This window comes from Bos mutus, chromosome 14, assembly GCF_027580195.1.
Source record: "Bos mutus isolate GX-2022 chromosome 14, NWIPB_WYAK_1.1, whole genome shotgun sequence".
Lineage (NCBI taxonomy): Eukaryota > Metazoa > Chordata > Mammalia > Artiodactyla > Bovidae > Bos > Bos mutus.
Window position 1 is genome coordinate 12,570,049 of NC_091630.1, and position 13,391 is coordinate 12,583,439.

The 13,391-nt window shown below is 40.3% G+C and overlaps 1 protein-coding gene across 1 annotated transcript in view; it reads left to right on the forward strand.

Annotated features, from left to right (window-relative positions):
- The window catches only part of INTS8 (integrator complex subunit 8), a 45,837-nt gene that overhangs the window by 29,843 nt on the left and 2,603 nt on the right, over positions 1–13,391 (forward strand). Inside the window, exons 17-26 of the mRNA XM_070382989.1 lie at positions 2,587–2,771; positions 3,159–3,192; positions 3,965–4,021; positions 4,109–4,170; positions 7,220–7,338; positions 8,600–8,703; positions 9,453–9,503; positions 11,757–11,830; positions 11,905–11,969; positions 12,140–12,183. Of these exons, the coding sequence (XP_070239090.1) occupies positions 2,587–2,771; positions 3,159–3,192; positions 3,965–4,021; positions 4,109–4,170; positions 7,220–7,338; positions 8,600–8,703; positions 9,453–9,503; positions 11,757–11,830; positions 11,905–11,969; positions 12,140–12,183 (795 nt within the window). The remainder of the gene's footprint in view (positions 1–2,586; positions 2,772–3,158; positions 3,193–3,964; positions 4,022–4,108; positions 4,171–7,219; positions 7,339–8,599; positions 8,704–9,452; positions 9,504–11,756; positions 11,831–11,904; positions 11,970–12,139; positions 12,184–13,391) is intronic.

Sequence of the window (13,391 nt, forward strand, 5' to 3'; positions counted from 1 at the left end):
TGAAAGAATTCATTCAGTGAATTGATGGTATGTTGTTTATTTTTTTTTTTTCTTAATTGCATCTCTCCTGTACCACTGAAAATACTTCTCTGTGCAGAGAACTTGAAAAAAAAAAAAAAAAAAAATACGGAGATGTTTTCTCTAAGAAAACAAATCTTTCATTTGTTAATACTGTGTTTGCCCTGAAGAAGCAGTGAGCTTTTCTCCCTTTCTGGTCTTAGAGTTTAAAAAGAAGTTTCACGATTTAAGACTTTATGTATGCATTTCATCCCAAGTTTCTTTATTCTTTTGTAAAAATGCTTATTTATTTATCTTTGTTGCTGCCCTTGGGATTTCTCTGGTTATGACGATTGGGGGCTTCTCATCGTGGTGGCTTCACTTGCTGCAGAGCACAGGTTCTAGGGCGCACGGCTTCCGTAATTGCAGCTTGTGGGCTTAGGTGCCCTGCGGCACGTGGGATCTTCCCTGACCGGGATCGTACCTGTATCCCCTACATTGCAAGGCAGATTCTTAACTTCTGGACCACCAGGGACGCCCTTATTCTTTTCTTAATGCTTGTATTACCTTTTGTTGTTCTTATCTGCCCTCATCTCATCTTTGGTACATAGTCCCTTAAATTGATGGCTGTCTGGGAACCTTGCAAGATTTTTACATTTGTCTTCGGTTATTTGTTTCTTCCTTCTTATTTCATGTATGTCTTTTGAAAAACAGTTCATTTTATTTCAGCTCTTTGGAGGGTTACTGATTTTTTTGGTTTTCCCTCCTTTTTTGTTTTCTTTCTGATTGTTCATAAAAATATATTGTTGTCCGTGAATTATCCTTCTCTTTGTAATTTCAGACTTTGGATTATACCTGTGTTTTCAGTCAGTTTTGTGAGATGGGAGTTCCTCATATTTAGGGAATTTTTCTGATTATGCCCAGCAGTCCCTTAGGCTTTAGTAAGCCCTCATGTGAGACCATTTTGTTTCATGATGGTCATGTCCACTGAGAATGGTGGCTTGGTATTAAGATGGTGCTGTAGCTTCTCTTTTTATTCATCTTAGCAGTGAATTCGGTGGAGCCGTGCACCAGAGAGGTTGGCTGCGTGTTTGAGGGCCCGCAGTGCAGAAGGCTGTGCTGTCGGTTACCTAACCCTGGGCTCGGTTAGCCCCTGCTTCCTGCACTTCCCCCCATCTGTCTGCAGAGGAGGAAGGGTAAGGGGTGACCTTGCTGCAGGGCCACTCAGGCGTCCCATTGTCTCATCTGGGTTAGGGTTTTGCGTGCCTTCTTCCTTAGCTGGCCCCTTGTTCCCTTGTTAGCATAGAGGAGAAAGTAGAGAAAGAAGTCTAGAGTGTGGGATGTGTATTAAAAATTATACAGTGTAGAGCACCTTTCAGACTTTGAATTTCATGTGGAATATTAATACACATGCATAGGGAAGAGTCTGGAAGGCTATTAATAGTCATTATCCCTGGGTAATGAAACAGTAAGTGGTTTAAATCGATTTTATTTTCCATTCTGTTATGTATTTTATTTCTTTAAATACCTGCTTATCACAAAAAGGAAAGAAGCTCTTAAGCATGTGACTAAAGACCTTTCGAAATAGTAAAAACTGTCCAGCCTCCCTCGCAGATCAGGGTGGGGGTAGTGTAGTCTAGGAAAATGGACAGCGTTGATGGGCACTTGGATTATCGGAGGCTGGCTGGTGGGAGGAGGAGGAGAGGTTGGTGCTCACTTAGGTCGCAGTGGTGCAGGACAAAGGCCTGGCTTGGGCCGAGCCCGCCAGCCTCTTCAGGTGCGGGAGCCTCTCCTTCCTGGCCTGCCCTCCAGCCTGTCCTCGGTGCCAGCGCGCTCCCAGCCCGTCCTCACGGCGCGTTCTCACGCTCCTGCACTTCTGCCGGGGTGTGTGCTGTGTGTGTTCGTTCTGGATCCTTCTCCACCTCAGGTCCTGAAGGCTGCCTTTGTTCAGACCGGTCCCTTTCAGTAATCTGTGCTTCCTTAATTCTGCCTCCTCACATCAGCAGTAGTTACATCCCCAGTGGCTCCCATTTTCCTTAGAGAAAAGTTGCTCTAAATCTTGTTCCTCTGTTCTGCCAACTTCAGTGTCTATATTTTTTCCTCATTTTTTTCATTAAAAAAATGTGTGGGTGTGAGTGAAATTTAACCACTATTTTAATCTCATCTCTGGGCTTTTATAGTTAACACTGTCATGTATATATTCCATTACAGGCTTTTTTTTTTTTTTCAAGTGGGATCATAGTAAGTGTATTTAGCAACTTTTTCCCCCCACTTAATAGCATGTCTCTTTGCCTTGTTTCACTTTTATCCTCATTAGACTATGCTGTTTTTGTTCTCCTTAGACTGGTTGTTTAGAAACAAGGTTTGTAATGTGGTGGAACCAGAGGATCCTCTTCCCAGATCTGATTCAGATCTGTCAGTGTACAGCGAGCTCTGAATCCCCCAGTGGTCAGATAGAGGCCAGCATCAAATACTGTGCTTCCTCTGTGCGGCCAGCTTCGATCTTTGTTCAGATGTTCTCAGGAATAGAAATGGCATGTATGACATTACAGATTATCTTCTGTGTGTTTTCTGTTTTTCATGTTATAGCTTGGACAGCTTTTAGCAGCTACATGCAAAGAACTTCCAGGCCCTAAAGAAAGTAGACGGACTGCTAAAGACCTTTGGGAAGTTGTGGTTCAGATCTGTAGTGTGTCCAGTCAACACAAACGAGGAAATGATGGCAGAGTTAGTTTAATAAAGCAGAGGGAATCTACATTAGGTATAATGTATCGGTATGTTTCTATCAGTTTATTTTTTAAGTTATTTATACTATTTTGTACTGTTCTAAGAACGTCTGTCATTATCCTTGTGTATCATAAAAATGGACAATGTAAGAATTCTCTGGTGCTGATCTGGGATGGACTTGTCTAATAGCACCAACTTAGGAAATACCTGTGTATTTCCTATCAACAGTGTCTGGTTGGATAGTACTGAAGATGTCACATGTAATTAAAACAGGAAAGACATTTTATTAGGTTAGTATAACAATAGAATATTATACTCTTTTATACATATAGAACTGAAAAGTTAGGACTAGAACTTCACCTAGAATTTACTTTCTTGTTTTTATTTTGAATTTCTGGTATTAAATGTATATACAAAAATTTGTGTCTTTGTAGGAGTGAACTGCTTTCTTTCCTCAAAAGATTAAGGGTAAGTTTCGTAAAAGTGGGTCTAACTACTATTGCTGATTTCTGAGGATATGATAAAAAAAATTATTGAGTGTTAAAATGCTGATTATTTAAGTAATCTGTTAATGTGCTTTTTATCTTTGGTGATCATTTTTTTTGAGGATGGGATAGTCTGAATGGAGAAGTTTATTTTGCACTTACCATACTCTGTTTTAGTGAGTACAGTAGGTGTTTTTAAATTATAAAGAAGTCTTCATAATAGGGCTAGGTATCTGAATCCTAACTTTAATTCTTTTGATAGGATTAATATCGTATTTGTTTATTGGACATAGATTCCACTCTTTAAATTCTATTCTGTAAACAGCTATGCCACACAGCTTGTGGGATCTTAGTTCTCCCACCAGGGATCAAACCCGTGTTCCCTGCAGTGGAAGCATGGAGTCTTAACCACTGAACACCAGGAAAGTCCCTGAATATTAGTTTGAGGAATAAAAAGGCAGTTGTTTTTAGAGGTAGCTGGAAGTACTAGTGGGAAGGAGTTCTTTTAATTCAATTTCAAAAGACGTGGGAGGACAGACACCTAAATTTGGTCATTTTTGTGTTAATTGTGTGTTGTGATTTCTTTCATGAGATTAAAAATAATGTTAATCTCTAGTGTACTCCTAACTAAAGCAGGTGATAACTTTCAAAGGGGTAAGAATCTTTTGAAGGAAAGTACTTGGTATCCTTGAGGCTGATAGAGAAATATTAAGATATATATAATATTTAAGGATTCTTTGTTTTCTTTCTCATAGGAACCATTGGTTTTGACTATTATTTTGTCACTCTTTGTGAAACTTCACAATGTCCGGGTCAGTATTTCATAATTTCATCTAAAAAATTTTTGAAAGAAAGTTCTTTTTAAATCACACTCTTTTTTTTCTTTTTTTTTAAATAAGGAGGACATTGTGAATGATATTACAGCTGAACATATTTCTATCTGGCCATCCTCCATCCCCAAGTAAGAAGTATTATAGCTTACATTTTATTAAATTGTTTTATATATATATATATAAACTATCCTGACTGATATAGATAAACCTGAATAATTTGATTAAAAGACTGCAATTTGTTGCGACTCTGTAGCCAACTTCATATTTCTCTATTACAGTAATGATCTTCCTAGAAATTATGCATCAGGCATAACTAAGAGCTGAAGGGTACTAGCCTTAGATTGAATCAGTGGCACCCACTCCAGTACTCTTGCCTGGAAAATCCCATGGACGGAGGAGCCTGGTAGGCTGCAGTCCATGGGGTCACTTAAGAGTCGGACACAACTGAGCAACTTCACTTTCACTCTTCACTTTCATGCATTGGAGAAGGAAATGGCAACCCACTCCAGTGTTCTTGCCTGGAGAATCCCAGGGACGGGGGAGCCTGGTGGGCTGCCGTCTATGTGGTCGCACAGAGTTAGGCGCTGAAGCGACGCAGCAGACAGTCTCAGTAATCCTGATTTCTTGTCAGTGGTGGAATTAGAAAATGGAGGCTAATAAAAGGATGACGTTCTACCTGGCTTTTCTAATACTGATTGTCAGAGGTCCCCAATGCTTTTTCGTTACCTTAAGAAATTCTTTAATTACTTTAAGAACTCTTCTCTCTTCCGTTTATCACCTGGGAACCACAGTAAGAGGCGGACAACTAAGGGGAGAGGACAGTGCTCCTCCTTTTGTGGAAGAAGAAACCGTTTACATTTTTCTCTTCCCACAGATGCCAGCTTCTTACTTAGGAGAGTCCGTTTGTTTCCTCACATAAATGACTCTTCTTTTCTCCCCTAGCCCCTAGTCATCTTCTTTGTGCCTGAAGGGTAGGCACAGAAATCTAGGCATATTTTATTGCTCTTAATAAAGGCATCTCTGAAGAAGAAAAGATTGTAGTAAGTAGGTAAACAGTCTCAGAGATGGGAAGCTCTCTCGGACAGGGATTTTGGAGGACCCCAAGTGGTGAGTGACCCTTGCCTCCACTTACAAGGCTTGGTTCCCAAAGCAGCACCGTGCTTCCTGAAGCGAATAACTGCAGATATTTTTATGTAAAATTTGTAAAATAGCAGTCCATTAATCAGGTAGAGATCATTCTGCTTTTTTTTTTTGACTATGCTGAGTCTTCATTGCGGTGCACAGGCTTTCTCCAGTGGTGAGGGGGCTCTGGTTGCAGAGTGTGTGCTCCAGAGCCCCGGGCTCACCAGTTGTGGCGTGGAGGCTTAGTTATGCTGTGGTATGTGGGATCTTAGTTCCCCAACCAGGGATCGAACCCGTGTCCCCTGCTTTGGGGCGCTGGGGAAATCCCTGTTTGCCTTTGGTTATAATAAGTCTTAGGTGTTACTTCTTCAGCCTAAGTTTAGATTATAAAGTACTGATTGATTTTTTTCAGTGTGTGTTGATAAATGAGGCAGTGGTTTGTCATAGAGGTTCCGAGCCAGACTCAGAGAGCTTGAGGCCCAGCCTGTCCACTTACCAGGTCTCCTGCAACCCAGATCTCCTGCATTGCAGGCAGATTCTTTACCATCTGAGCCACCAAGGAAGCCCTTAACTTATTTAAATAATCATAAATAAATTAGTTGTAGGCTTCCCTGGTGGCTCAGCAGTAAGGAATGTACCTGCAATGCAGGAGCTGCAGGAGACACAGGTTCGACTCCTGGGTTGGGAAGATCCTCTGGAGGAGGGCATGGCAATCCACTCCAGTAATCTTGCCTGGAGAATCCCATGGACTGAGGAGCTTGGCAGGCTCAGTCCGTATGGTCACAAAGAGTCGGACATGACTGAAGTGACTTAGCACAGGGAGTTCCCTGGTGATCCAGTGGTTAAGAATCTGCCAGCCAGTGCACGGGGACAAGGTTCAGGAAGGTTCCTTGGTCCCGGAAGATCCCGCATGCCAAGGGCAACTAAGCCGGTGTGCCAAAACTACTGAGCCTGCGAGCTGCAACTGCTGAAAGCCTGTGTGCTCTGGGGCCTGCAAGAGCAGCAAGAGAAGCCAGCACAAGGAGAAGCCCACGCACCTTGACTCCAGAGCAGTTCCTGCTCACTGCAGCTAAATAAAGACACTTGCAAAAATGAAGACCTAGAGCAGCTAGAAACAGATCAGTTGTAAGCAGACAGTTGGGTGTTTGCTAGTAGCACCATGGTACTTTCCCACTGCACTGGGAACAGTGGTGAAGTGTGGTAAAATTTAGCTCCTCAGGGCAACAGAGATTGTCCTTGTCCAAGTTCATCTCGTAAACGATAGAGCCGGGACTTGAACTGTGGTATGCTTCTGAATCAAAAGCCTGTTTTCCCTACCGTTGGGTCTCACTGCTTCCGGGAGGTAGGAGCTGTGGTTGTGTTTCCTGGGTGCTGGCCTGGCTTTTCTCCTCACACTTCTGTCGTCTTATTCTGTGTCTCAGAATTTCCAGGTTTAACCAGGCTCAGAGCAGCTGGCCCCATTCCCCTCTCTTTTTTTGGATTCTTCATTGCTTCCAAATGCATTGCTGAGATGACACTTGCCATATCTTGCCCCTAACCCAGTGAAACATCTAATCCAGAGGCGTAAGAAGCCACAGGATGGATTTAAGGCCACATATAGCAGTATTGTTGTTTGAACCCTTGGTTTTTGTAGCTTTCTCTAGATAATAGAACTTAAAAATCATTTGGAAAATTTTTCTCAGTGTATCTCTTTAAAATTTTGTTGCCTGTAAGTTATGCATAAACAGTGGAGATAGGGTCATATCCTACCACCTTTTTGTGCTTTACGTTGTAAAATGTTTAAAGATACTCTTAGAGTGGCCTGGTTTACCTTCTTTGGCATTTTGGGAAAAGGAAACAAAAATCAGATTGTTTTCAGCCCCATATAAAAAGTTAGCTGATCACACGTCCTCCGATTTAGTTGTTTTGATAGTTTTAAAATATTTACTGCTAGTAATATTTAGCATTGTATTTATGTTCACTTAAATTTTGACTCTTTTGTTTGTTTGTTTTAATAAATGTGTGTATAGATTTGTGAAGTTGACTCCTAAATTATGTGTATTGTTTTTCCTGTAGCCTCCAGTCAGTGGATTTTGAAGCTGTAGCGATCACAGTGAAAGAGCTAGTTCGGTATGCCCTCAGTATAAACCCAAACAACCACTCCTGGTTAATTATTCAGGCGGACATTTATTTTGGTAAGTGACATGTATCACTGCTTTGTGTTTGTAGCTCTTCTAGAAGTGAAAATAAATATGTTACACTTACTATTACAGTACTTTATTAAACTTGAGTCTTGTTTTTGACATTCTCTAAATCTTCTTCCAAGATGAAATTGAGAGTAATTGTTACTGTTATATGTATGCATTTTTCTGAATCTTTGATTCAGATGTTTTTAATTTTATGTTGAACACCTTTTTTCTGTTTTTTTTTTTTTTCCCCCATAGTAAGTGATCATCTGAAAAGTTGGTAAAACATTCTTAGGAGGTTAAAATTTAGTTTGCACAATTGCTATTTTAAAGGTTCTAAAATGTGTCCAGGCACTCGATAATTATTTGTGTTCATGGGAAGAGATTTGTTGCCACCCAGTTTTAGCAGTAATTAACTCAGGGCCAGTCTTATTTCATCTGTACCCTCACCTGCATCATCCTTGCTTTCTTCTGGATTATTTTTGAAACAAACAATGGCCAATTAACAAATATGTCTTTGTTTTTGGCTGTGCTGGGCCTCGTTGCCGTTTGAGGGCTTTTCTGTTTGCAAAGAGCAGAGGCTGCTCTCCAGTTGCAGTGCACGGGCTTCTTTTGTAACAGCACAGGCTCCAGAGCCTGGGGGCTTCAGTGGTTGCTGCACGTGGGCTCAGTCGCTGTGACCCGCAGGTTCCAGAGCTCAGGCTCAGTGGGTGTGTGGTGCCTGGGCGTAGTCGCTCCCAGGCATGTGGGATCTTCGTGGATCCAGGATGGAGCTGGTGTCCCCTGCATTATTGCAAGGTGCAATCTTAACTACTGGACCACCAGGGAAGCCCAATAATTGCCAACTTTAATGCTTATGGTTACCGTAGCCCTGCAAAGAATTTATTTTCAGGATCTTAATATCTTTATTCAGAGTAAATTTTCTGATTCTAAACTGTCTCAGAAAAATAAGATCTGTTTCTAGTATAGGCATTTGGGAAATATATGCCTCCAAGTACTAAGTTCTGCACTAGTAAGTTTGACAAGAAATCTGAGGTAAAATTTTGGCTAATCGAAAACAATCTATATATAGGGCTTCTTTAAAGTGGTTGAAATAATAAAGCCAATTTTTCTCATTCTTGCCCTGGCTAAGCGTCACCCCTAGGTCTGTGGTTTGAATCTGCTTTGTCGCACATGAAGTAATAATACCTGACCCTTCACAAAAGAGGCCCTGTCTTTTTAGCTGCATATTTAATGACAGATAATCTTTATCTCTGTTTTCTGCTTCAAGCAACAAATCAGTATTCAGCGGCTCTTCACTATTACCTTCAGGCGGGAGCTGTGTGCTCTGATTTCTTTAACAAGGCTGTGCCTCCAGATGTTTATACAGACCAGGTAAAAGTTGTTGTGCGCTTGCTTTCTTCTGAAGTGTCTGAAAACATTATTTTTCCTGGGCCTCATTTTGCCTGAGTTTCTTCTTTTCCATAAATGTGGTAGTAACTCCCAAATGGATTGATTGCTCCAGGTCAGACCGCCTTCATGGTTCCCGTGCCCAAAGCCATTGCTGATTTGATTTCCCAAACACCTCAAACTCAACCTCTCCAGGGCTGGTTCGGCATCTTACTCTACCAGTCTGTCCTGATGACCGTCCCACACCAGAACAAAAACATAAACCCCCACTGAAATTTTAGTCAGCTTTGTTTTGCCCTTTGAGTTGACCAAGCATAAACCCTGAGTGTCATCCTTTTTTCTTTTCTAATCCTTCCACCAATATCCACTCAACCTTTAATGTTGATTCTGTCTCTTCAATCTCAAATTTTACTCATTTTCTCCCAATATGCTCTACTGCTTAGGCTGCCAATATCATAATATAATAAATGGCATTTTTTTAATACTTAACAATAATGACTTAAATAGGATATAAAATCTTTTAATAATTAGGTTTTTAAAATTAGAAGTTCTGTTTTTTAGAGCAGTTTTAGATTCACAACAAAATTGAGTGAAAAATAATAGAGTTCTTCTATTCTTCCTATCCCTGCACATGTACAACCTACCTGGTGATTGACATCCCACGTCAGAGTGGAACATTTGTTACAATTCTTATCAATTAGTTTTTTAAAATAATGAGAATTTTGTTTTTATAGGTAATAAAACGAATGATAAAGTGCTGTTCTTTGCTGAATTGCCACACACAGGTTAGTTTATAAAATTATGATGTTGGTCTCTTGTCTTGTAAGTTAGAGTTTATAGTAAATACAAGGCATTGCACTGGGAAGTATTTTCCATGTCATAATTCCTTAAATTTACGGCATTTAAGAATTTGGCATGATCTTTAAATTTTTTTTAAGAGTTTACAGAATTTTAACTGAAATGAAAGTGTGGGTTATAAAACATTGGCCTTTGAACCTTATAAATAGAAAAGCCATTCTCAAGTATATCTAATATTTAAGAGTAGATATGTGCATTAATCACTGTGTGTGTGTTAGTCTCTCAGTCATGTCTGACTCTTTGTGACCCCATGGACTATAGCTTGCCAGGCTCCTCTCTCCATGGGATTCTCTGGGCAAGAATATTGGAGTGGATAACCATTGCTTTCTCCAGTGGTCTTCCTGACCCAAGGATTGAACCTGGGTCTCTTGCATTGCAGGCAGATTCTTTACCATCTGAGCCACCAGGGAAGTTCCATATTAATCATTAGGGAAACGTAAATCAATACCACAATGAGATATCACTTCACACATATGAGGAGGCAGTAATTGAAAGACAGAAACAAGTATTGGTGAAGCTGTGGAGAAATTAGAACCCTCATGTGGCTGGTAGGAATATACAGTGGGGCAGCCTTTTTGGAAAACAGTTTGCTGCCTGCTCAAGAAAGTAAACATCAAATTCCCTACTGTATGACCCAGCAGTTTCACTCATAAGTATATAACCAACAAAGCTGAAAACATTTATCCACAAAAGGATTTATATGTGAAATGTTTGTAGCACAGCACATTCATTATTCATAATAGACAAAAGTGGAAACAACCCAAATGCTCATCTGCTGATGAATGGATAAACAAAATCTGGTAGATTTATATCGTGGAATATTATTCAGCCATGAACAGGGATGAAGTACTGATATTTGCTACAACAGAGATGAATCCTATATGTTTTATGTTGAGTGAAAAAACAGCCAGATTACGAAAAGCTTTGTTTTGTATGATCCCCTTTATATGAAATGTCCAGAATAAGCAAATGGGTAGAGTCAGTGTAGGTTATTGGTTGTCAGAGACCAGGAGAGGAGGTGGGAGGGAACTGGAGAGGGACTGCTAATGGATATGGATTTTTTCCCTGGGGTAGGGGAATGCAATGTTTTGGAATTAGATAGTGGTGATGGTTGTACAATTTTGTGAATATAGTAAAAAGCACTGAATTTTATACTCTGAAAGGGTTCATATTTTGGTATGTGAATAATAATTTTAAAAGTTCTATAAATATTTAAGAAAGAGATCAGCATTATGACCTACATACCTGGTTGAAATGGATCTGTCTTTAATCTTAAGCAGACTGGCAGCTTACATGTTGCCCAAATGAGCTTCTGTACTTGCCAGCTGTGAAAGGCCTAATTGGAGGAACATCCATTGGATGTATGTCCTTGAACATTTAACACTTTGGTCAGTTTTCTATTCCCTTTGATTTTCTAAACCGGCTTTTTGCCAGCCTCTCATTCAGGTAAAGCTCTAAAAATGTTATGATTTAAGTTACTGGTGAAGAAAATATTGGGCAGACAGACACATGTAAGGATTTTTACCATTAAAATTGAATGGATTCCATACATACGAGCTGATTTATTCAGCCTGATCTGCAAGGCCTCTTAAGTTAGAGAATATATTCTTAACATAGGGCTTCCCTGGTGGCTCAGATGGTAAAGAATTCGCCTGCTGCCAGAGAGTAGGATTCAATCCCTGCGTTGGGAATATCCCCTGGAGGAGGGCATGGCAACCCACTCCAGTATTCTTGCCTAGAGAATCCCATGGAAGGAGCCTGGCAGGCTACAGACTGCGGGTCACCAAGAGCTGGACACGACTGAGCGACAAAGCATACATTCTGGACATGAGAATCATTAAAAACTACCCCTGCAAAACCAGGAGTCATTATTTTTCCCCCAAACTTTAACCTTTTTAGTTTGTATTGGGGTATAGCTGATTAACAGTGGTGTGGTGCTTCAGGTGAACAGTGAAGGGACTCAGCTGTACATATATTCTCCCCTAAGGCCCCCACCCGTCCAGACTGGCACGTAACATCGAGCAGAGTTCCACGTGCTATATACTAGGTCCTTGGTAGTTTGTTATCCATTTTAAATACAGCAGTGTGTACATGACCTTCCCTAAATCCCTAACTATCCCTTCCCCACAGCAACCATAAGTTCAGTATGTGAAACCATTTTTAATTCTTTGTTTATGTAGGTGGCAATTTTATGTCAGTTCCTCAGAGAGATTGACTACAAAACAGCCTTTAAATCACTGCAGGAACAAAACAGGTATGAACGGTTTTTAAAATAGAGTTGAAATTTTCTGCTTAAGGAAGATTAAATAACTGAATTCTGTTTTTCAGTCATGATGCAATGGACTCCTACTATGACTACATATGGGATGTTACCATTTTGGAATATTTGACTTGTATCCTTTCATTAACATATGTGTGTGTTACTAGAACAGTTCATTTTCTGTAAATTAAAGACGTATTTAATATTGTGTATTTTCTAAATAAAAAATGAAGAACAGAACAGAGCCTCTATATCATGATATGTAATAGTATTAAATTTATTATTCTTAACTGATTCATTTAGATCTTCATCATAAAAGAGGAGAAACAGATAAAAGACAAATTGCAGTAAGTTATTTTGTGCTTTGATTCTTCAGTGATAAACTTAATTTCCCTAATACTAAACTATTTCTTGTCTTATACAGTGTTGGTGTCCTTACCGTGGTCTGCAAGGTTGAGAGGGACCTGACCTCTAGCTAGTCACTCGACTCCCCTTTGCTAAGTTCTGCTACCCCAGTACCCCTACCATTCTTTGAGCATGCCAAGAACATTCACCACCGAAGTGTCTGTAAAATTTTCTCTTTCAGGAACATTCTTTTTTAACTTCGCTCAGGTTTCTCCTCAGTTGTCACCTTCCTAGAAATCATTATTTTCCTGTTGTTGTTCAGTCGCTGAGTTGTGTCCCACTCTTTGCGACCCCATGGACTGCAGCGTGCCAGGCTCCTCTCTCCTTCACTGTCTCCTGGAATTTGCTCAAGTTCATGTCCATTGAGTCGGTGATGCCATCCAATCATCTTATCCTCTGCCCCCTTCTCCTTTTGTCTTCAGTCTTTCCCAGCATCAGGGTCTTTTCTAATGAGTTAGCTCTTCCCATCAGGTGGCCAAAGTACTAGAGCTTCAGCATCATTCCAATGAATATTCAGGGTTGATTTCCTTTAGGATGGACTGGTTGGATCTCTTTGCAGTCCAAGGGACTCTCAAGAGTCTTCTCCAACATCACAATTTGAAAGCATCAGTTCTTCAGCGCTCAGCCTTCTTTATGGTCCAACTCTCACATCCATATGTGACTATTGGAAAAACCACAGCTTTGGCTATGAGGACCTTTGTTGGCAAAGTGATGTCTCCGCTTTTTAATACATTGCCCAGGTTTGTCATAGCTTTCTTTCCAAGAAGGAAGGGTCTTTTAATTTCGTGGCTGCAGTCACCATCCACAGTAATTTTGGAGCCCAAGAAAATGAAATTTCACTGCTTCCGTGTTTTCCCCTTCTGTTTGCCCTGAAGTGTTGGGATTAGATATGATGTTAGTTTTTTGAATGTTGAGTTTTAAGCTGGCTTTTTCACTCTCCTCTTTCACCCTCAAGAGGCCATCTAGTTCCTCTTCACTTTCTGCCATTAGAACGGTATCATCTGTGTATCTGAGGTTGTTGATATTTTAAAGCTTTCTATTTGGACTAAACTGTATGGCCATTATTTAGAGGCCACAGAGTGACAACAGCATCTTTAAAAAAAAAAAGAGAAAGGCAAGGAATGTAGTGCCAGTTCCACTTTATTGGAAG